This window comes from Bos javanicus, chromosome 21, assembly GCF_032452875.1.
Source record: "Bos javanicus breed banteng chromosome 21, ARS-OSU_banteng_1.0, whole genome shotgun sequence".
In the NCBI taxonomy this organism is placed as follows: Eukaryota; Metazoa; Chordata; class Mammalia; order Artiodactyla; family Bovidae; genus Bos; species Bos javanicus.
This window is the reverse complement of record NC_083888.1, coordinates 63,969,483-63,993,553: the sequence shown is the minus strand read 5'-3', so window position 1 is coordinate 63,993,553 and position 24,071 is coordinate 63,969,483. Positions and strand designations below refer to the sequence as shown.

At 56.9% G+C, this 24,071-nt stretch overlaps 1 protein-coding gene across 2 annotated transcripts in view; it reads right to left on the bottom strand.

Annotated features, from left to right (window-relative positions):
• EML1 (EMAP like 1) overlaps positions 1–18,388 on the bottom strand; it is a 204,593-nt gene extending 186,205 nt beyond the window's left edge. Inside the window, exon 1 of one of the 2 annotated variants that reach the window (XM_061395312.1) lies at positions 18,219–18,388. Coding sequence is in view for 1 of the 2 variants with exons in the window: in XM_061395308.1 (XP_061251292.1) it covers positions 15,066–15,093 (28 nt within the window). In the remaining variant the exon portion in view is untranslated. Of the gene's footprint in view, positions 1–15,065; positions 15,222–18,218 lie in introns of those variants that run through there. The other variant, XM_061395308.1, reaches the window with a different exon arrangement.
• Between the last annotated feature and the right edge of the window lie 5,683 nt (positions 18,389–24,071).

Sequence of the window (24,071 nt, the reverse complement as noted above, 5' to 3'; positions counted from 1 at the left end):
TTTGTTCGTTGTCTGTACACAGCAGTGTCAGTCCTGGGAGGGCAGGGACCACACATGCTTTACAGCTGATCAACCAATGTTTGTCGAATGACTGCTTGACCAAATGCTGCTGCCGCCTCTGCTTCTGTGCCGGGTCACCCAGGACCTTCCATACAGCAGGCCTTGATTCAAGGACTCACTTTGTAATAGGAAGACCCACATGTGAGGCTATCTCCAGCATCCTAGGGCCTCATCCCCAAGCCTGGATGGTAATGCTTTCTTGACCCCCCACTAGCCCTCTGATCTGGAGGACCCTTCTCTCTCTTACCACCTCCCACTTGTCCCTTAAGACTCAGCTCAGGATCACCTCCTCCAGGAAGTCTTCCCTGACTATCCCTCACAACTTGGAGTCACAGCAGGTGGCTCTCTGGGCTCTCATAGTCCTTCTCAGTTGTCTCCCTGCCCAGCTATGACAGACAGCCCTCTGTGTCCCAGGACCCAACAGTGGCCTGACTGACCACTGGTGCCCAGGACACGACTGGCAGCTAAGTAAACAATGGCTTACATAATTTCTTTTTCTTTTCTTTTAAAATTCTTCTTCATAGAGCCTGGTGTTTCACTGGAAGCTCTTTACAGACACTGGCTCCCGGTTCATTTCACAGGCAGGGAAACTGAGGCCCAGAAGATGGAAGGCATGGGAACTAACTCCTGTCCAGCATGTTCTCTGAACCAATCACCAGTGGCTCAGCAGGGGGTCTCCTTCCCTGCCTGCTCCCCCAGCTGCTATGGGACTTCCAGTAGCTGTGGTTTCGGGCCTCACGGCCTGCACCGAGGCCAGAGCTTGCTGGAATGCTCAGCCCAGACTGAGTCCGTCCGGAGAGAAAAGACTTGGAGCTTTCACAGGAGTCCCGAAACTTCCCTTTCCATCAAAGAGAAAAACCTGAAGCACAATGAGAGGGGAGGGCGGGGAGCAGAGGAGCAGGAGGGAGGGAAAAAGGCCGGAGGCTTCAGGCAAGGAGGATGCCGGCTAGCTCTCCCTTGGGATAAAGCCACCTGGGGTCATCTAAGACCCTCGGGCCATTTCCCTGGCTCCCCAGCCAGAACTCCAGGAGGCTACAAGTTTCTCTGAGGAATCCTATGCTGGTGCTTGTAGTGGGCTGAAGACGAAGTGGACCTCAAAGATATCAGGCCCCAATCCCTGGACCCTTTGAATACTATATATGAAAAGGGCTTCCCTGGTGGCTCAGATGGGAAAGCATCTCCCTGCAATGCAGGAGACCCAGGTTTGATCCCTGGGTTGGGAAGACCCCCTGGAGAAGGGAATGGCAATCCACTCCAGTATCCTTGCCTGGGAAATCCCATAGATGGAGGAGCCTGGCAAGCTACAGTCCATGGGGTCACAAAGAGTCAGACACAATGACTCTTGTGTGTGTGAGCAACTAACACACACACACACACACACACACACACATATATGGAAAAAGGGTCTTTGCAGCTGTGATTAAATGAAGGATCTCAAGACGGGGAGGTTATCCCAGATCACAGGGGGGCCCTAACGCCACCACAGGCGTACTTATAAGAGGGAAGCAGGCAGCGCTTTGATGCACAGAGCAGGCAACGTGGCTGCAGAGACAGAGATGGAAATGATGGGACCATGAGTCCAGGCTGGGTGGGTTCACGTCCCAACCTGAATTACCTGGTTTCAACCTGACTCCCTGGGGCTGGGGTGCAAAAGCCAGGCCCTCTTGTCTCAGACTTCATGGTGCAGCATGTACCCCAGAGCTTTCACAGGACCAGGCTACGTGGAAGGTCCTGAGTGACCTGACACAGAAGGAGAGGCGGCAGCAACATTTGATCAGTCAGTCATTCAACAAACATTTACTGATCAGGCACAGCGGAGGCGTGGTCACAGCCTGCACTGGAGTGGCAGACAACGAATAAAAGAAAGCCAGATGTGTTTCTCTCCAAAGTCTGCCCGTGGAGTTGACAGTGTGTATGAATTACTACTGCTTATTTTATTAAACTATTAATAAAATAATAGTTATTAAATAACTATTATAATTAATAGCTAATAATAATAGTTATAATAGTTACTAAACTATTAATAAAATAGTGACCCTACCCCGTTTCTCTCCCTCCTTACTGCCTTCGCCTAAGAGCCTTTCGCAATAAGCCATGTGCACGGGCTAGAAGCTCTGCTTCTGTCTGATAGAATCCCCCACTCTGCCCTTGACCACGCGTACTGCTGCATTCACACTTAGCAGCCACCCTATAAGGCAGTGATCCCCAACCTTTTTGGCACCAGGGCTCAGATTCGTGGAAGACAATTTTTCCACAAACCAAGGAGATCAAACTAGTCAACTCTAAAGGTAATCAACCCTGAATAGTCATTGGAAGGACTGATACTGAAGCTGAAGCTCCAATACTTTGGCCACCTGATGCAAAGAGCCGACTCATTGGAAAAGACCTTGATGCAGGGAAAGATTGAAGGTGGGAGGAGAAGGGGGAGACAGAGGATGAGATGGTGGGATGGCACCACTGACTCAATGGACATGAGTTTGAGCAAACTCCGGGGGATGGTGAAGGACAGGGAAGCCTGGTGTGCTGCAGTCCACGGGGTTGCAAAGAGTTGGACACGACCTAGTGACTGAACAACCACCAAGCGGGGTGGGGGTGGTTTGGGGATGATTTAAGCACATTGCATTCATTGCGCATTTTATTTCCATTATTATTACATCAGCTCCACCTCAGATCATCAGGCGTTAGATCCTAGAGGTCGGGGACCCCTGCCATAATGTATCATCAGCCTTGTTTTGCACATGAGGAGACAAAGGTCCGGGGAGATTATATGACTTTTAAAGACCGCACAGCACCAGGTGGCAGAGCTCACGTGCCAGGGCCAGCCTGATTCCCTGTCCCTGCCTCCCACCTGTGCCCCACGTGACTGTGGACGCAGTAGAAGGACCAGGAAACACCTGGGACCCCTGCCAGCTGCAGCATCCACCCCAGCCCCGGGGCCTGGGGTCCCCCTGGGATATGACCCGCCCTGCCCAGACTGTCGACTCAATTGAGCATTCCAGGGTGGGATCCAGTAGAGAATTTGATTGTTCCCTCCGGGGCGGCCTAATGAGCTTGCTGTCCGGAGGTGCATTTGTTTTCCACCCATGACGATCTGACTGCCTTCCCTCACCTCCCGCCCGGCTCCTGGCTCAGGTTTCCGCTACACAATCGGCCTGACCATCAGCACCTCCGCCAGGCCCCAGGCTCCCGCCCAACCTCGTGGGAGGACGCTCCTGGCCCAGCTCCAGGGTTCTCTATTGACAGACGCAAGCGTGCAAGTCCAGGAAGGGCAACGTCACAGCCCCAGTGAGCAGCCAAGGGGAAGAGGCCAAATAACTCACGATAAGAAAAACCACAGGTGCCCCCCCCCAGAAACCCAGATGACGGCCCAGCTTGTCCTCCCTGTGCGTGTGGTCTGGACACCTGCCTCGTCTGCATTTCACCAGGCTGCAGAGGTGCGGCCGGGTTGCTTGGGCTGCCCAGCTGAGCAGAGGTTCAAAGCTGGTCAGGAAATCATCCAGGGCTGGGGCAGGGCCAGTCAGCACCTTCTCTGTTAATGCTTGTCCCTTTCGTTTGGCGCTTGCAGAAACTTCTGGATTTCCACCTTTCTCCCGATCCCTCCTCCACACCAGCCCTCAGAGGTAGGGCTCGGAGCTCAGTCTGCAGCTTCAAGCAATGTTTGCCGGCAGCTTCTCTGCACCAGGACCCTGGAATTATCTCACTGAATCCTCACCACAGCCTGGGAGGCAGGTCCTTCTGTCATTATCCCCGTTTTACAGATGAGGAAACTGAGGCATAATGTCTGAGAGCCGAGAGGTGATGGCCAAGAAGCATGGGAAAAGATGCTCAGCGCCATTAGTCACTAGGGAAAAGAAACCAAAACCACCATGAGGGACTTCCCTGGTGGTCTGGTGGTTAAGAATCTGCCTTACAAGGCAGGGGAAGCAGGTTCGGGGAACTAAGCTCCTACCTGCCACAGGACAACTAAGCCTGTGTGCTGCAAGTGAAACCTGACACAGACAAATATAAATACATAAAATAAAATATTTTTTAAAAATACCCATAGTGAGGCACCATTTCACACCCACTGGGACGGCTGGAATCAGAAAGATCACAACAGGGCTTCCCTGGCGGCTCAGTGGTAAAGAATCCACCTGCCAGGGCAGGAGACGTGGGTCTGATCCAGGAAGATCCCACACACCTCAGGGCAACTAAGCCCATGCGCCACAACTACCGGGTCTGTGCTGGACAGCCCAGGAGCTGTAGCAACTGAAGCCCGCGTACCCTGGAGCCTGTGCTCTGCAACGAGAAGCCCATGCGACTACAGAGTAGCCGCTGCTCAGCACAGTGAGAGCCTGCTCAGCAGCGAAGACCCAGCACGGCCAACGATAAATAAAAAGAAACGTTAGAAAAATAATAAAAGAAGCAGGAGTGATGAAATCTCTTTGAAAAGATCATAACAAGTTCCAGAAGGATGTGGGGCTATCAGGACCCTCATACGCTGCTGGTGGGCATGTACACAGTGCAACCACTTTGCAGTCAAATGCTGCACCACTGATGCACCCGCTGGGGCAGCCTCTTTGGAAAATACTCTGGTCTTTTTTTTTTTTTTTCCAAAAAGTCAAATGCGGTTCTGGGAATTCCACTTCCAGCTGTGTAACAACCCAGGAGAGATAAAGACCCGTGTCCACGTAGAAACTCGTGCACGACCATTCACAGCAGCATTATCTATAACAGCCAAAAAGGAGAGGCAAGCTAAATGCTCATCCACTTAAGAATGGACGAATAAAGCGAGGTTTAGAACTGCACAGTGGGACACTATTTGCCCACAAAAGGGAGTAGAGCACCGACACACAGACAAACATGAACGAGCCCAAAAGCGTGACACTGAGAGAGCAGCTGATCACAGAAGGACACGTATCGCACGATCCCCCTTACGTGAAATGTCCAGAATCGGCGAATCGATAGAACCGGAAAGTAGAGTAGTGGTTGCCAGGGGCTGGGGGTTGACTGCTAATGCCTTAGAGATTTCTTGGATTATTATTTAGTAGTTAAGTCGTGTCTGACTCTTTTCTATCCCATGGACCATAGCCCACCAGGCTCCTCTGTTCATGGGGTTTCTCAGGCAAGAATACTGGAGTGGGTTACCATTTCCTTCTCCAGGGGATCTTCCTGACCCCTGGAGGGGTCGAACCCGCATCTCCTGCATTGGCAGGTGGGTTCTTTATCCCTGACCCATCAGGGAAGCCCAGGGGTTTCTTTGTCATCAGGAGGTGATAAAAATGTTCTAAAATTGATTGTGGAGATGGTTATAAAATTCAGGTCAAATGGGTGAGTTGTATGGTATGTAAATTACATCTCAATAAGGCTGTTAGCAAAAAATTTTTAAAGTGATGGCCCAGGACTCTCCACAGAGCCTGCAGCTCTGAAAGTCACTGGTTCTACCCTCCGGCCACCCTGTGAGACTCAGAGGGGCCTGAGCTCAACTTCCCTGGGGGACTCACCCCCCAGCCGATCCCACAGTCTCAGGGCAGGCTTGGGTGCCTGGACCCCCGCGTGCTCTGAGCAATGACATGGTCTCCTGCTCTTCTGGGTGAAGGCCGCCCCCAGACCCCACAAGACGGAGAAATCTGGCTGTGTCCACTCCTCCCCTGGGTGTGCCCTGGTGGATGTTGATCAAAGGTGAGTGGGGCTCCTCCCAGGCACCCAGGACTGGAACAGTCTCTTGATGGCTCAGCTACAAGTCCTGGTGGAACCTATTTATAGCACTTTGCCTCCTGGGTTGGAGTCACGGCTGAGGCTCCTCCTCTCTCAACAAGTTTCCAGATGGAAAGAAAAGGGAAGGAATGCATGGGGGCTGCGGGATGGGCGTGCTGCAAAAGCCCTGTGTCTGCCTCCCACAGCGCTGAGTGCTGGATTTCCTCCTGGCCACTGGACAGCGCTCCCAGACGTCAGGAAGGTGCACCAGCTAGGCAGGCTTCCAACTTCCGGGTTGGAACTCAGTGGCAGTCCCTCACCCAGCGGTGTCCAGGCCTGTGAGAGGGGCTCAGTGTCCCTCGCAGAGCTGTGATGGGGTAGCAAGTGCAAGTGGGAGGGAACCACCCAGAGCAGGACACACAGCCGATGCTCAGTAAACCAGGGCCCGTGGTCTTTGGTGCTTCTCTCTGGGAGGAACTGGGAAGGCTGGGATGGCCAAGGGGTGTGGCCACAGTCCAGGCCCTGTTCCAGCCTCAGCCACACTTCTTGGGCATGAAGGTGCCCAGAGCACCCACCAGCAGCAGTCTGGGGATGCAGTGTAGCCCTGGCCATGGAGGATGTGGCTGAGCCCACCCTGGTCCAGGGGCGGAGCGAAGGGCCGCGCTTGGCTCACTCACCAAGTGAGCGGGGAACCGCTCCAGAGAGATGCTGAGCCATTCAAGGCCCTTTGAGCATCCTAAGATTCTGCTACAGGAAAGACTATCTCATGGGACACTCCTGGGCCTAGATTCTCATGGAAACCTCTCTAGCAAGAGTAAAGGACTTGCTGGAGGTCACCGAGCACTTTAGTATCAGGACCGAGCTCAGGTCCAGGTGTTCAGTCTTCAACTCCAGTGCTCTCCCCGGCAGACCCTTGCCTTCCAAAGAAATTCAGAGGGAATCTCATCCGCTGTCTTGTCTCCTGATAAAAGCCCTTCTCCCAGGCCTGCTCCCTGATCTACTGGCCTTCTTTGGAAAGGACTGAAAGCCTCCAGGCCCCCTTCAGGCTGCAAGGCTGCTCAGTGCGAAAGAGGAGCCCTGGATGGGGCCAGCACACTTGCATCCTGGCTCTGTCTCCGCCACTGTGTGCTCTGGGGCAAGTCATTCAATGTCTCTAAACCTCAGTTTGCTCATCTGTAAAATGGAACAACAGTGTTTACCACATAGGGTTATAAGGAGAATCATGCAGAATTAGCTATGTGAAAGGACTTAGGAGAAGGGGAGGCAGCATTTATGTAGTGCCTACTATACACATTCTCCTCTACTGCTCTCATAACTTGAGCCTAGTAGCACTGTGGAGAAGGAAACTGAAGTGGGTTGTCGAAGGCAAGTCTGTGGGAGGAGACCCAATTCTCCACTCCCACCACAACACCTGGCGGGACACATGAATCGGGGTCCACTCAGACTGCGAGCTCACCCCTCCAGCGAGAAGTGGCAGGAAGGGTGTTTTCAGCAAACGCACCAGCGCTTTGACATGTTTTTCCACCTGAAATAGATGCGACAGGATTCCTAGAAATGTGTTTAAACCTGGTAGAGAGTACTCTAAACAGCTTGGCTTAGACATTGAAATATGGGGCCCAGAACTGCAAGAGCGTCCACACCCCAACACGGAGTCCAACAAACTCAAACTCTACTTTTAAGTCTTGGATTTGGGTGACATCATCAACTTCTGGAAAAGGGCTCGGACCAACTCCAGTCTCTGCAAACATTATTTTTAAACCAGGTCTGATCTCATCATGCATGTGTTGTTCCTTGCCACAGGCCTCTGTTAGGCTGCATGTTTTTATTTAAATTTGCTTAGTTGTATACTCGGAGAAGGCAATGGCACCCCACTCCAGCACTCTTGCCTGGAAAATCCCATGGACGGAGGAGCCTGGTAGGCTGCAGTCCATGGGGTGGCTGAGAGTTGGGCATGACTGAGTGACTTCACTTTCACTTTTCACTTTCATGCATTGGAGAAGGAAATGGCAACCCACTCCAGTGTTCTTGCCTGGAGAATCCCAGGGACGGGGAGCCTGGTGGGCTGCCGTCTATGGGGTCGCACAGAGTCGGACACGACTGAAGCAACTTAGCAGCAGCAGTTGTATACTATTAAAGGGCTTCCCCTGGTGGCTCAGCGGTAAAGAACCCACCTGCCAATGCAGGAGATGCAAGATCAATCCCTAGGTCAGGAAGACCCCCTGGAGAAGCAAATGGCAACCCACTGCAGTATTCTTGCCTGGAGAATCCCATGGACAGAGGAGCCTGGCGGGCTACAGTCCATGGGGTCGCAAAGAGTAGGACACGATTTAGTGAGTAAACAGCAACGACATACTAAAGTCTGGTGAGGAAGCTTGTAACTAAACCGACGATGCTGAATTATTTGGTGATGTCGCAGAATCAAGGAAACAGGGTCTGACCGAGAAGGATGAAGTACAGACTCACAATTTTTGTTTTCCCATATATTTCCATAACCATTTCCTTCTAAAATCACATCCTATGTTTTTATCCGATGGTCTCAGTGATTAAACTGGCTCATGGATATCCATCCCAGCTCCCTCTTTTGTGCCTGAGGGAATAATAAATCAAGAGAGTTTTTGGCAACAAGCAGCTAAACATTTCTCTTGCTTCTGCTTTTCCTCGCTGATGCTGCGACCAGATCTTTCAGAAATTTATTTTTGGACTTTTAAAGGCAAGTTCAGATCTGAGGGAGAGAACGTGTTTTGAGAAATCTTGCCTCTGGTTTTGAGATCTGCTCATCAGAAACACATACGTTTCAGAGGCTAATTGACCATCGTGCATAAGATATGCTCTGAGCATTTCATAATTAAAATAGGCTATTTTTTAAAAAGTCATTTGGGGGTGGTGGGAGGGAGGCTCAAGAGGGAGAGGATTTATGTATACATGTCGCTGGTTCGTGTTGTTGTACAGCAGAAACTGACACAATATTATAAAGCAATTCTTGTTGCTCAGTCTCTAAGTCGTGTCTGACTCTTTTGAGGTCCCCTGGACTGTAGCCCACCAGGCTCCTCTGTCCATGGGATTCTCCTGGCAAGAATACTAGAGTGGGTTGCCATTTCCTTCTCCAGGGGATCTTCCTGACCCAGGGATCGAACCCAGGTCTCCTGCATGGCACCTAGATGCTTTCACTACTAGGCCACCTGAATGTGTAAAGCAATTATATGCCAGGTTTTAAAAACTAAATTCAAAAAGAGAGAGGGAAACTTTTTTTAAAGTCAGTTGGGAAAAAAAGTTAATAGGGTGCAGATACTACTAATCCATTCCGTAAGGGAGCTCTGTACCTGCCCTCTTGCCATTGGGTGTGGCCATAGGACTTGCTTTAGCCAATGAAATGCCAGTAGAGATCATACTGACCACTTCTAGGTGGGCGCGTTTAACTGCCAGTGTGAAGCCTCCGCCCCTTGCTGTATCTGCCTTATGATGGGAAAACTGGGTCCCTGTGGAGGCATCACACCTGCCAAGCCAACACGTAGGTGACCTGCCCTGGAGAGTCACCCAGACCTGCAGTAAACTTTGCATGAGTGAGGAATACATCTGTGTTGCTTTAAGCCACTGCGATTTGTGTTTTCCATAGTATACAAGCCTGTCGGAGTGATAGAGTCAGTACAAACCAAAAGCGGCTGTCTTGACCAATGCAAAACTGGAAATCAGTAGATACAGAAACTGGTGACTGAGATGGGCCAAAGATGTGTTATTATTTGTACCTTCCTGCGTGCTAAGTCGCAGAGTCAGACACGACTGAAGCGACTAAGTATGCACGAAGGTATGGATAATAACAGATATCTTTGGCCCATCTCAGCTACCAGTTTCTGTACTTTATTTTCCCTGCATAGTTTCAAAAAAAACAAAAAACAGACAAATGGTTGCAGACACCAACAGCTTTGGGTCATTTAAAAAATATAATTGAAACTATTTAAAATGTATCTTGCTATCTCAAGGATGCTCATTTAGAATGGACCCAATACTTTTAAAGAGCAGAAGTGGATATTTTATTTCCAGGAGGAATTCCTAACGGCTTCTAAGCTATATTTCTTGTCATGAGTGTAAAAGCTCCCGGGGGTGCTTCAAGAGGCTGGAATGGGGACAGCAGCCACGTGGATTTATTCATTTGCTCTTCAGAGATTCTCGGGCAGGGGTGAGGGCTGACACAGAGGTGGCAGGGCTCCTGAGCCCTGCTTGATGTCCCAACACAGGACACACGTGAGAGCTGTGTGCTCACCTGTAGGATTCTATGGGGATAAAGGCAGACCAAAACAAACCCTGAGACCAGAAAGGGAAGGAGGCTTGTCTCAGGTCACACAGCGATGAGCCCACAACACATCTCCCGCCACCCAAGGTTCTATGAGCGGGACAGTGGCGTCCAGGTTGGCACCGGTCAAGCTGTTTCAACAAGAGGAAGAGATGGTGGGGTGGGGTGGGGCACTCCAGGGGTGCGGGGTCCCTGGGGCTGCAGATTCCGGGGAAGGGTCCTTGGAGGAGGCAGGACCCCACCAGCCTGGACGGCAGGCCTGCTCCGAGCAGCAGGAGGGAAGGTGTGAAGCCTGCACGCAGGTGCCAAGGGGCCTGTGTTGGGGAATCGAGTCCTGGCTCATCACTCCCTAGCCAGTGACCCTGAGCCAGTCTTTCTTTCTCTTGGGGCTCAGTTTGCCCCTCCACGACATGGGGATCCATGGGTGGGAAGCGTGGACAGGGAGTGTGGTGTGAACCGTGACGCTGGGAACCGAGGGGGGTGGTAACGGGGCATCGTCTGGAAGGTCCTCATTTGCCCCTGACCCCAGCCTCCTGCGCCAGATCAGATGCTCCTCGGGTTAAACCCCTCCTGCCGTCGCCAGCACAGCACCCGGACTACCAAGGGCCGTGGGTTAAAGACTCATTCCTGGGGTCAGGAGGCTGCTACCCATGCCTCCCCTGGCCCCGGTTTACAGGAGTTTGACCGTGACATCTCATCTAACCCCCACATCACCCCTCGAGGTCATGGCGTCACCTCCACTTACAGATGAGCCGACTGACGGTCAGAGAGGAGAATGACCCGCCTGCGTCCAGGGAGCAGGTCTGCCTGACCCTGGAAATCATCCTCTAGGGACTCCAACAGGATGTGCAAACCAACCTCTGGAGCTTTGGCAGGTCACCCCACCCCACCTCCAGGCCCCTGACCCACCTAGCGGGAGAGGCAGCATCCAGCCTCAACATTCCCCCCATCTTCTCCCCCCAGCACTTTTCAGATCCTTCCATTCTCCCCCCAGTGGGCCTCACCCCATCTGCTCAGGACCTACGTCACCAGCATCCTCCTGGGCCTCCTGGCCTCTGGAGTCTCTCCTGACCCTGCACTCCTACACGGAAGCAATCCAGGCGCCTCCCTGGTTCAAGACCTTGCTGGCTCCCTGTTGTCCGTAAAAACAGAGCCCAGTGACCTGTCCGGGGTCGGGGGCAGCCCTCACTGACAGGAGGGGAGCCAGGTAGAGAGATGCTGAGGCCTGGGGCCAAGCTCACCTCTCCTGGGAGAAGACCCTTCCTCTCCAAGAGCGGGGCCTGAATAGTAAAAGCATTTTGCTTTTATCTCCTCGTGGAGATGCTCAGCACAGACCTGGGCCCTGAGGCTGGTCGGTAACCACAGAGGAGAGCAGAAAGCAGCCCATTACTCAGAGGGAGGTGGGGGCTCCCTGCACCCTGGCAGGGGGCCCGCCATGATGACCGGGAGAAGGAAGCTCGGGCATGTTGTCTCCGGGCTCTGGGATGCCAGGAGACGAGTGAGAAACGGGGTGGCCACCCCGACATCAGCCACCACCTGCCCCAGAAAAACCACTTCCCGCTGTGCAAACAGTGTGATGCAGACCCCAGGGATGGGGGCTGGGGTGGGTGGGCAGTGGGATTGAGGGAAGGTTTTACAGGAGGAGGAAAGAGGTCACTTTACTGGCTGAGCGCTTCCTCGGGTTAGGGGTGTCTGTCCTTGTCACACCCGCCAGGGCAGGACAAACGTCCACCTGTCACTGAGGCTCAGAGAGGTTAACTGCTTTGCCCAAAGCCACAGAGCCAGGGAATGGCAGAGCAGGGATTCAAGCCCTGGGCTCTGATGGACCTACATTCGGGTGCTCTGCTCCGAATCCAGTGGCCTGTTCTTGGGTGCTTGGAATTATAAAGTTGCTTTGCTGGAAACTTTCCCAAACATGGGAGGATCGGACGGCACAGGGGCTGGACTCTCTTCCTGTGGAGCTCCAGAGCTGAGAGGTCAGAGGTACCGCAAGGTCAGAGGCAGGGAAAGCCAAGCAGCAGACCCAGGATGTGAGGAGCCCCTCTACCCAGGCCCGTGATGGCACCTACACACACCGTCTCCAGTGAGGGACGTGGCAAGGACCCACTGTACGGATGAGGAAGCTGGGCCTCAGGGCGGAAGTGACCCATCCAGCACTCCGTGTCGCCAAGGGGCAGAGCCAAGTCTGGAAGCCAGGCGACTTTAGGGGAAGCACCTTCCCTGGACCCGGTGACAGACGCAGTTCTCGGAGCAGGCGAGCTCCTGCTATAAATATGATGCTGACTCCCGGTAAGCTTAGCCTCCAGGCTCCCCTGCCCAGGCTCAGGGCCATAAATCCTGGAGCAGGCCACCTGCCACTGTGCTCTTCGGCTGGGGAATCGTCCTGACAACCCTAGCAGGGTACCACGATTTTTTGACAGGCTCCGAATCATTGGAGGCAATGTTGGGCTAGCAGTCTCCCAGATGAGAAGGGCCATTGCTCAGAGGAGAGCCGAAAAGTCCTGCAAGATGGCCAGCCTCCCCACCCCCAGGGGAGCAGGGGGCGGTTTCCTAGAAAAGGCATCCGACCTGATATCTGCACAGACAGGGGCTAGGAAGCTGGGTTTGAAGCCCAGCTCTACCACTGACCAGCTGGGTAACTTTGGACGAGTCTGTTTGTCTCTCTGAGCTTTGGTTTCCTTAGTTATATAGTGAAGTCCATGCCACCGATCTCCAGGGATTAAACAGACGGCGTGTCCACAACGGCTGGGACACAAGACGCAGCAGACAGCCTGGTCCCTTTGCTTCCTTGTTTGGGTCACAGCTCATTTACTGGTTGAATAATAAAAACAGCAGCTGACAATAAGCCTGGCATGATTCTCAGTGTGCTGCATGCTCTTGGTCACTTAATTCTCCCTGGAACTTAAAGCGCTGATATCCTATTATTGTCCCCATTTAACAGATGAGGGAACTAAGGTTCCGCACCCTTGAGTAATCTGCCCAAGGTCACACAGGTTGTAGGCGCAGAGCTGAGAACTTTTCCTGCTGTCCACACGGGCACAGAGACTGGTTACTGAGAACAGGTGGAAATATTTCACATCAGCCTGCCTGGCCTAATCACTGCTGCACAGAAGGAATCCGAGAAAGACTGGAATTGCAGATGACACAGCCCAAGAGATTCCATTCCCACCCCGACCCCTACCTCCGCCATAAGCAAGCATGCATCCCTGCACCCAGGAGCTGTCTTTACTCCTGCCAACCTGGAGTGATCACAACCCAGCACATCAGACAGCAAAGACGGTCACACAGCATCCTAAAGGCGGGAAGCCAGGAGTCGCCGGCCCAGCCAGGGTGGGCAGGGCAAGGATGCTGCCCGCCAGCCTCCAATCCAGCGGACCTTCTCCCAACCCTGACAGGGAAGGCAGTCTGCCCCCAGGCTCCAGGCCACACACACACACATGCTCAGTACCCATTCCATTGCCCTGATGGGTTAATATTGTCCTGGGCTTCCTGAAATACCCATCCCCACAGCAGGGTGGTTTTACAAGCTGCTAAAAGCAGGGCCATGTCCCCGGCAGAGGGAGAGAGCTATTCCGGGTTGGTGTCAGGTGTGGGCAGAGCCAGCCAGAAAAGGGCCTGTCTGCACCCCCTGTACCCCCCCCCCGCCGCCCCATGCTGGCTCCTTTACAACCACGGCGGACAATTCCTGGCAGTCAGCGCCACTGGCGCCCAGCAGAAGAGGGTGAGGTCAGGCCAGCTTTGTCGGTATCCCCTTCCCCAAACACACACACACCCTGTTCCACGCTTGACTCGGCCAGGCCCAGGCAGGGAACCGTCCGGCAGATACCGTGCAGAGTGGGGTCTCACGCTGTTGCCCCCAGCTCACCTGAGGCCCTCTCTCCATCACAGTCTGACGTGCCCAGATTCTCCATGGTGGGTAAGGAATCCGTGGGCCACAGTCATGGCTAAGGCAACGAGGCGCGGCTGGAGGGGGCCTGGCGGGGCTGCCCAGACCCGAGGGCTTCTAGCGCCAGCCTGGGACCCCCCACTTGCCGTTCCCACAAAGACACCGCTAAGTGCTCGCCGCACACCTGCAGACACTTGCATGCATCCTCGCTGTCAATCTCCACAACCACCTGGGGTTCGTTTTCACCGCCTCCTTCCTCACCTGGAGCCACTGAGGTTCCAGGCCATTCAGCCACTTGCCCAAGGTCAGCCAACTTGGAAGTGAAGGAATGGGAATCGGAACTTGGGCAGCCTGACCCCAGAGTCCCCAAAATGTTCCCTGAATTAAGCCATCTCCAGCCACCCCCCCAACCCCACCAACCCCACCCCAGGTAGGTTCAGGGTGACGTCCACTTCAGAGCTCGTCTTCAGCTGGACGGAACCAGGGGCCACCAGCCAGGGACACGGGCAGCCAGCCCCCACTGTAGCCCCTCGCCTCGGGCAAGCCAGAGGGCAGAAACAGCTTCCTGCTCTCGCCCCACCGTGTCTGACCACCCCTCCACCTGCCTGGGTCCCTGGCCATTTCCAACCTAGAGGGTTTGGGCACCCCTGGGTGGAGGGCGTCTGCCTTGTGTAGGCAGATCAGAAGCTCAGAACTTCCTGGTCTCAGACCTCTGGGAGGTCTAATGGAAGCTGTGCGCTCCCCTGTCCCCCATCACCAAGTAAATGTTTATACACACACTCATTTGCATGTGGTTCCAGGAGCCCGCACCCTGCGCCCACCCAGGGTGCAACGGCAGCCAGGGCCCCTATGCCGCGGGTGGGTCAGCTCCGCAGCCCAGATGACAGTCGGGAGGGTCCGCGGCAGAAACGGCTTCCTGCTCTCGTCCCACGGGGAAGCCGGGGCTGCAGCACTACCGAGCTTTGAGAGTCACGCACCTCCCACCATACGCACAGCCACCACCCCCCCGCCCCAGGCATCGGGCTCGAGGAAGGGGGTCCAGCCCCGCAGCTGCCTGCAGCCTGCTGTGGGGTGGGGTGGGCCGCGTCCTCGGTGACCAGTGGCCTTGGCTCTGCAACCGGAGCCGCGGTGGGTAAATATAGCGCTGCCACTCACCGGCTGAGGGGCCCTCGCCGTCCGACATGGTGTGGGAGATGGGCAGGCAGCCGGCCACAGCCCGCAGGGACGCTCGGGGACCTCAGCGGCTGTCGCCCACCTGGTGGGGCTCCCGGCTGCGTCCAGTCCCCAGGCGGCGTCCCGCCCCAGCAGGCCCAGCCACCACCACTACCCCCCCACCTCCGCCCCATGCTGGGCCGGGCAGATAAGGAGCTCCAGGGCCAGGAGCCTGCGGGATTGGTGGATAAATCTGGGCACTGCCCTCCCCTGCCCCCAGCCTCTCCGGCAGACTCAGAACATTGCCGGAGAGACCGCTGCACCCCTGGGCACTCAGTCAGGCTGCAAGACCCCTCTCTGCCAGCCTGGGACCCCAGAGTGCCTGCAAGCTCTCTCCTGGGGACTGGTCCCACGCCCCCAACAGTGAGGGGCACTTAGGGTCCTTGGAGAAGGATGAGAGTGAGTGATGCCACCCGGAGCTGCCACACTTGTCCCCTCTCAGCTCTCCTGGGCAGCCACCCCTATTGTCTCCATGTCACAGAGGGCATGACCCATCCAAGGTTCCTTGGCAGGTTAGGGGTGTGACCGGAGCTGGGCTCTGGAGCCAGCTGGCTCCAAGGTGGCCAGAGGGTGTGTGTCTTGCCTTTGTCTGGGAGATGAGAGCCGTGAACAGCAGGGGCCCTACTGTTCTAACTGCTCCACATGGGCTGGGGGATGGAAAAGGACCCCCAAGGGCAGCCATGTAACTCTGTCTGACACAGAGGGTGCTCAGGAGATATTGGTTGAATGAACATACCACAGCAAGCCCTTAGTTTGCACTTGCTCTGTGCTTGCCTTAAGAGCCAACCCACTTCTGCTCCTGGGTCCTCCACAAGGACCAGAGACCAGGGCAATGAGGCAGGTGGAGGGCTCTGGGCTGAGTTCCTAGGGTTGGGTGCCTGTGGCTGCCCACCCCCACCCACCACCCAGGCGCGAGGTCAGCACAGAGGGAGTGGAGTGACTGAAAGGGAAGGCTGGTATCAACTCCAGTCAGAGAAATCCTGAAGGGCTTCCTGGAAGAGCTGGCATTTGAGTTCCATATTTGACGGATATTACTACTAAGTCGCTTCAGTCATGTCCGACTCTGTGCGACCCCAGAGATGGCAGTCCACCAGGCTCCCCTATCCCTGGGATTCTCCAGGCAAGAATACTGGAGTGGGTTGCCATTTCCTTCTCCAATGCATGAAAGTGAAAAGTGTAAGGAAGTCGCTCAGTCGTATCCGACTCTTAGCGACCCCATGGACTGCAGCCCACCAAGCTCCTGCGTCCATGGGATTTTCCAGGCAAGAGTGCTGGAGTGGGGTGCCATTGCCTTCTCCATATTTGATGGATTAGAAAGCTTTTTTCAGGGGATAAAAGGACATTCCAGGGAGACCAGTAGGTGTGAAAGTAAGAGGCAGGAAAGCTCAACTGGGGAGTGACACGGGGCCCTGAAGGTGTAGGGACCCCAAGGAGAGAAGAAGGTTGGTCCAGGTGGAAGGGGGGCATCCAGGGCTGGGGAAGCTAGGGGAGGCTTCCCGGAGGAGGGGGCAGATTTTCGTGCCTCAGAAAATGAGGGGCAGGGGTGGAATGGCATGCCAAGGCATCCAGCAGCTCTTCCATTGGCAGTGAGACCTTTCCCAGCCTGGAGACTGGGGGTGGGGGGGTTGAGGGTGTGGGGTGTGAAGGCAGGAGGGGCCCCCTTTCCAGAGATGGCGGGGAGGGCTTAGAGTCACACCAGCTGTCAGAGTGAACAGCAAAGACATTCACTCCCTGGGAGGTGTGTCTAGGCCTCTTGGCCTTTGCCTGTACTATCCTCTTGCTCAGGAATTTCCTGTCTTCTTCTCTAGTCTCCTCCTCTGGGAAGCCCTGTCTGATTGCCCCTAAAGGCTGGTCAGGGGCCCCTACATTCTGCTCTGCAAACTCTGACCTCACTGTGGTCACTGCCTGGTCCTGCCTGTTTCTACCTCTTGGTTGGCTCTTGCTCCTCTGAAAGGTGATGAGCTCACTGTTAGTGGAGGTGTGTAAGCAGGGCTAGACAGCCACTGGCTGGGGACACAGTGCAGAGTTCAGCATCAGGTAGACTTAGATTAAATGTCTCTGGAGTCCTTCTAGGGTAACCTGTCCTGGTCTCCCTGGACCTCTCCCTGTTTTAGCCCTGAAAATCTTCATGCGTCCGGCAAAACTTCTGTCCCAGGCAAACCAGGACTGTTGGTCATCCTGGGTCCCTCCTAAACAAGATTTTCATTTAAATGAAAAAAAAAAAAAGACAAAACAAGACTATCTGTCTCTGAAGCCCTAAACCGACCCCCATCCCCGCCCCAACCTCCTCCTTCCTTCCCACCATCTAGATGTTATCCTAAGACTGGGATTCTGGAGATAAAAGTGAACACCCAGCTGCCCTGTGCCTTGGGAGGACGTGCAGGGAAGAAAAGAGGCAGGTCAGCAAGGACAGGAAGCTTCCCTGGGCGCCCCTACCTGCAGGGCCGGGGGGAGTCTTGCCTGCTGGGTCTGGAGGACTAACAAGATACTGCAGCAGTCTATGTCCCCAGGGAGGGCCTGGGACAGGCTGGGACCACGTGCCCAGGCCTCCACCCTGCTTTCCCCTGGAGCTGCAGCAGGACGACACGAGTGGGATCAGCCTGGCCTCGCTGTGTGGCCTTGGGCCAGTCGTGGTCCCTCTCTGTGCCTCCAATGCCACATCGGTGGAGCATTTACCAGCACCTCCTGTACCCAGCCCCGGGCCAGGCTTGGGGGCAGGGACCCCACAGATTCCCTGCCATCAGACATGCCCAGTCCCGGGGAGGGAGCCGTGGCTCGCAATCTGGGCTGCTGATGGCTCCTTTGTGTGTGTCCTGCAGTGCATGTGCAGGGCCCCCTAGAGGGTGCCCCCCGAGACTGCCAGAGGCCAGGCCAGGTGCCATGGGCTCGCCTAGCACTGGACAAGCCACCGGGTTACAGAAAGAGCCCCACCAAGGCCCCTAGCATCCTCGGCAGAGGCCTCTCCTTGCCCACTGCCACGTGGGCCGAAGCACCAGGGCTGGGGGCACGTGACGTCAGAGGGGCCGGGCTCCCATGCCAGCTTCCCCTGCCCTCCTCGGTGACTGGGATGAGCTGACCCCCGCCTCGGTGTCTCACCTGGAAGCGGGAGGGGCCTTCGGTGAGGACCGGCACCAAGGCCGGGACGCCCTGGAGGACGCTCCACCTCCCACTCTGCAGCCGTCTGTCTGTCTGTCTGCTCCTGAGTCCCACCCAAACCAGCCGCCTGGGGTCCACCCGGCTGGAGCCGGCTCCCTGTGCGCAGGCCACTTCCTCTTCCTGTCCCGGCCCCAAGTCCCTTCCTGTTTTCTTTAGTGTGGGAATGTGTCCTGGGGAAAAAACAACTTGATTCCTCAGCTCTGGAGGTCACTGCCGCAGCCACGGGCCCACTGCATGCCTGTCTGTGAACACGCGTGCAGCAGTGGTGTGGTGCACACCTGTGTGCATGGGAGTGTGTGTATGTGTGTGTACATTCCTGCGTGTGTAGAGGTGGGGCCATGTGCGCACGTGTGTGCACGGTGTGTACTCTTGCACCTCCACTCTCTGTCTGCTCGGTCATCAGTGTCCCTGTCGTCGGACAGCATCCAGGCTGGCGTGGTCTCGGCTCCTGAATGTCTGATGCCGCTTTAGTCACCCACGGGCACTTGTGCTGGGGCCTGAGTGGGACATGGGCACAGCCTCCTGGGGGGCTCATGGGCACGTGGGGGGCAGTGGGGTGAGGGCGGGGCCAGGGAGGAGCAGGCAGGCACCTAGACAGGGAGCCCACACCTGGGCAGGAAGAAGGTCAGCTTCAGAGTGGAGGGTCAGCCCTGGCCCAGAGCTTGGGGCACACAGGGAACAGACGAGGCGTGACAGGGCGAGGGGCAGGCGGGCTGCCCTGCGGCCTTGGCAGTTGGCTGCAGTTGAGGTGCTGGAAGGGAACAGAGGGTTGAGGGGGTAGCCCTGAGCTGGGGTCCCTCCCGAGCCCTCCCCTACACTGTGTGGTCTCAGGGGGAAGCCACGCCCCCTTCCCAGGGAAGGGCGACCACCAGCCTCGCAGTGACCTCGCCTGGGGACCGCGAGCCCTGCACCTCCCCACACCCCCACACCTGCTCCCCCACCAGCCCCCCGAGTTCCCACTGTTCGGCCAAACTGCACCGGCACTGGGAGCGAGGGGACCCAGGAGGGTGAGAGGGTCAGGGCTGGCCTGATCAGAGGCAGGAGGGCATCGGAGCATGGCGGGGTCAAGGCGGAAGTCCAGCTTCCCGTGGGCCCCGGCTGGGTCTCAGGGGTCTAGGAACCTCCCTCCTGCTGGAGACCTGTCTCCCTGGGCCTTGGGACCCCCTGTAAATAGAGGCAGGAAGGTTTCAAACAAGAAGCCTCACCTGGGGCGTTGGTGGCCATGACTTGAAGAAGGGCAGAGGATGTGCGCATTGGGTGGACCCCCCCACCCCCACCCTGTGTGCGGCCCTGGGCAGGCCACCTAACCTGTCGGGGTTAGGGTGGGGTGTGCAATGCCCAGTAAGTGCCGAACACCAGCGGGTATTGTAATACCTCCCGGGTCTGCCCACCACCTTAGCTTAAAACAGGTCACAGCAGACGCACCCAGATGCACGCAGCCCGAGACATGCAGATATGGACGCTGAGACACACACACTCACCTCACCTGTGAGAGACAGAGATACACAGAGATGGGGAGACCCTAGACACACAGAGATACATGAGAGATACGAAGTGAAGCTGTTAATCGCTCAGTCATGCCCGACTTTGCGTCCACATAGACTGTAGCCCGCCAGGTTCCTCTGTCCAAGGAATTCTCCAGGCAAGAATACTGGTGTGGGTTGCCATTCCCTTCTCCCAGGGATCTTCCTGACCCAGAGATTGAACTCGGGTCTCTTGCATTGCAGGCAGATTTTTTACCATCTGAGCCACCAGAGAAGCCCATGAATGGACATATAGGCATGCAGCTTGCGCGTGCACTCACACACACACACTCCAGTGTGGTCCTGGGAGCTGATTTCCCGCACCCAAGGCCCTCTTAAGCTGACGACCACCTGGGTGGCCTTGGGTGAGCCTCCCGTCTCCAGGCTTCTGGCCAGGAAAGAAGCCTGAGGGACCCGTTAGCTGCTCTGGGGGTCCCCAGGGTGTGAGGGCGTGTGTGAGTTCCCTGGGGCAATCCCCTTCCCCTGGGTGGGAGCCAAGGAGCTGCCATCACTTAGGGGGTTGGGGGGCGCGGCTGGTGGGGAGGGGCTGGCCTCCTCCTCAGGCTGTTGGGCTCACAGCAGGGGTGAGGCCCCCCAGGAACAGTGAGGCCCCACCCTTGGGACCTTGTCTGTAGAAAGGGGCCCAGGGTCACTGTACAGCTGGGCCTGGGGCTGGCTAAGCAGCAGGGGCTCGATGGGTGAGCCAACCCCATCATCCCAGACTCCTCCTCAGCCAGGATCCCAGGGCCGCCTGGAGGCCCTGCCCCTGAGCTGGGGGAGGCAGAAGACTGCCCCTGATCATCGCCGCCCTTGTCCCCCCCCAATCCTAGACCAGCAGAGCTGGGCCCAAGGACAGGGAGTGGGGAGAAGAGATGAGCCTTTGCCCCTGCCCGCCTGGCATTGACTCTGGGGCCCTCCACACCCCACCTGGGAGGCCGGGATTCTGAATGAAAGGCCCTGGACCACCCCCACCCCCACCACCTCCTGCCCGGCCTCTCCATCCTGAGGCCCATGGAGCCTCCTCCCAGGCAGGCCTGGGACCCGGGCATGGCAGACGGGGTCTGCCTGCCCCCCGAGCCAGCCAAGAGCGGGAGGCTCAGGCCTCCACTGGTCCCTGTCCTCCGCAGAGACCTCAGGGCCCCCACCCTGGGGGTGACCACTCTGCATGACTGGCCGGGTCCAGCTCCCCAGCCAAGGCTGCCTAAGCTGGGCAAGACCAGGAAGGTAACCATGGTTTCCTCCGGAGAGAAGTGAGGGAGAACCATGTTCTGGGAGAAATGAGTGTTTTTAAAGCTCCAGACCATCCGTCCCTACGGTTTCCCTGATTCAGAGAAATGACCCTCCTGGGTAAGTCTCCTGTCGCCTGCCAGAAATACCCCCAGTGTCTGTCTCTCCCCCGGCCAGACTTATTTTTGGACATCCAGCCAGAGATGTCCAAGACTGTCTGGAGCCCAGGGTAAGGTCTGGGCAGATACGCATTTAGGGGGTCGAGACCCTCCTTGGGGTCAGACACTGGTCAGGAAGCCCCCTGAAGACGCAGGATTCTCGCCTCAGAAGAGAGCAAGCATCCGTGCAGCGGAGTGCAACGCAGGACCGTGCGACGCAGAACCAAGCCCCGGCTTGAGTCCCCTCTGGCCCCTGCCCTGAGGCCACCTGCAGGCGGCCAGCCCCTCTCGTGATCGCCCACACTGTTTGTGGGGTCCCACCGCCTGGACCTCCCTGACCCTGGACCAGGGTAGAGGACAGCAGGCCTGCTTGGCCGAGACCACCAGGAACCCCACCCAGTGCCTTCCCGGCTGGGCAGCTTGCTGTGGTCCTCTGGCCACCCACGTGGGCTTCCACCAAGGCCCTGCCCGGCAACTCCACGCCAGCACCCACCCGGCCCAGCGTTCAGACAAAAAACACCTACCACCCGGCTGCAGCTGGGCGGAGCCACACCTGCAGACAAGGCTCCCGAGGCCACTTCCCCCTTGGCCTGGCCAGAGACACCCCGGGGGTCCCTCCCCCCCCACCGCCCCTCGCAAGTCTCCAGACCCTTGGGGGTGGGGAGGACACAGGGAGATGACGTCCAGGGAGCATAAAATGCAGTCGGGGTGTTGCAGCAGCTCAGCACTGGGGAATCAGGGGCGCTCGGGTGAGTGGGCAGGCTGGAAGCGTCCTGAGCGTGAGCGTGTAGACCCATCGCACCTTGTCCAGGTTGACAGCGAGGCGGCGAGCTGGGAAAGGACCGTCGCTGCCCGCTGTCCTGCGGGAAGGAACAGCAGGGCAGGGAGGGGACCAGAGCCACCTGGTGCGGCGGCAGCAAACAGCTTGACCCCGGACTCAGCTTCACGCGTTTCTCTCCCCCACCTTCCCCACCCCCGGACCCTTTTTGGGTGAGTCCAGACGGCCCAGTTCGTCCCACCGCGGGCCTGCCAGCATCGCCCCCGCCAGACCCAGGCCTCCCCACCGGAGAGGGAAGATGGAGGCACCGAGTGATCGCCGCACCCCCACGCGTGGCAGCGCCCCGGCCGCCCCACCAGCCCGACCTTCTCCCGTCTCAGTGGCCCCGGTTCTGAAATGGGGACCGCGATGCCCGCCTCCCCACCGCCATCCCAGGGTCACTGGAGGCCCCAGACCACCCGCGCCTGACCGGGGGTGGGGGGGGAGGGGGTGGCCAGCGTCGCACCCTCTCGCCCTGACCCCTCCTTCGGGAGGCTGGGCTTGCTGGCGTCGCCTCTAGTGCCTCGCCCTCCGGACCTCCGGACCCTCGGAGCGGCGGAGAGGCATCGTCCACACGGCCGGGGGCCGGACGCGGATCCGAGCGCTGCGCCGGGGCGCCACCATGCGTCCCTTCTGGGAACTGCACTGAGGGAACAGCAGTCAAGATGCCGCCGCGGTTGGGTGTGCAGCCATGGCCCACTGTGGAAGACTCTGTGCGGGGCACCATCCTCGGAGGACGCTCTTAACTCTCCCACCAACCTTAGGATGTGGGTAATATTATCTGTCCTCCCTTATGATAGGGAGACTGGGGGCCAAGCCCCATAACCAGTGACAGATGGGGTAGCATTTGACCCCAGGAGGTCCGGCTGCAGGACCTTGGTCTTAATCGTGTCCATCTTGCCTGGGCTCCAGGGGCTGGTACCAGCCCTGCGCACCCTGGGGACTCCTGTGAAGTGAAAGTCGCTCAGTTGTGTCCGACTCTTTGTGACCCCATGGACTGTACAGTCCATGGAATTCTCCAGACCAGAATACTGGAGTGAGTAGCCTTTCCCTTCTCCAGGGGATCTTCCCAACCCAGGGACCAAACCCAGGTCTCCCTCATTGCAGGCGGATTCTTTACCAGCTGAGCCACCAGGGAAGGTTGGATCTCCTGATGGGGGGCGCTTAAAAAGAAAAGTTTCTGGTCCCCACCCCATAGGCTGGTCCAGCTGACACAGAAGGTTCTGGCCTTCCCCCTGACCCCCACCCCAAAGCAGGTAGATGGAAACTGAGGGGGTAGTGTGTAGCTTGATAAGGGCCCAACTTAGAGCTCGGGTCTGGCAGGGGGCTGGGAGAGCATAGGACCCTCACTCAGCAAGGAATCTGCAGCTACAGCCGCACCCGGAGGTCCAACGCCATGCCCAGAGGCGCAGGTGCAGCCGCTCTTACTGTAGGTTCCCATGTCCAGCGGCTCTATCCCAGTGCAGAGCACCCACCTGTGCCGGGCAGGTCACTGCCGCCCCCGAGCCTCAGTTTTCTCATCTGCTAAATGGGAAGATCCCTGGGAGCCATTATTCAAGACTGCAGCAAGGGTTGAGGAGCAGACGTACAGCAAGGACACCCCAAATCCACACCCTCCCGGGTATAGTGACGGGTGGGGGGGGGAATCTGTCTGGGACACGTACCCCAGGCAGGGGGCCCGGGACAGTTTCTTTCTTTTTTTAATTAGTTAACTTATTTCTGGTGTTTTAGTTTGTGGGGTTCTTCACTGCTGTGTGTGGGCTTTTTCTAGTTGAGGAGAATGGGGACTACTCTCTAGAGGCAGCACACAGTCAGAGGCTTCTGACTGCGGGGCTTCTCTCGTTGCAAAGCACAGGCTCTAGACGACAGGCTCAGTAGTTGTGGTGCCCGGGCTTAGCTGCTCCGCAGCATGCGGAATCATCCCAGACCAGGGATCGAACCTGTGTCCCCTGCACTGGCAGGCGGATTCTTATCCACTCTACCACCAGGGAAGTCCGGGGGCAGCTTCTTTTTCCTAGACAAACTCCCAAGTGCTGAAGGAGAAAATGGGGGTGGCCCTTTCCTTGGA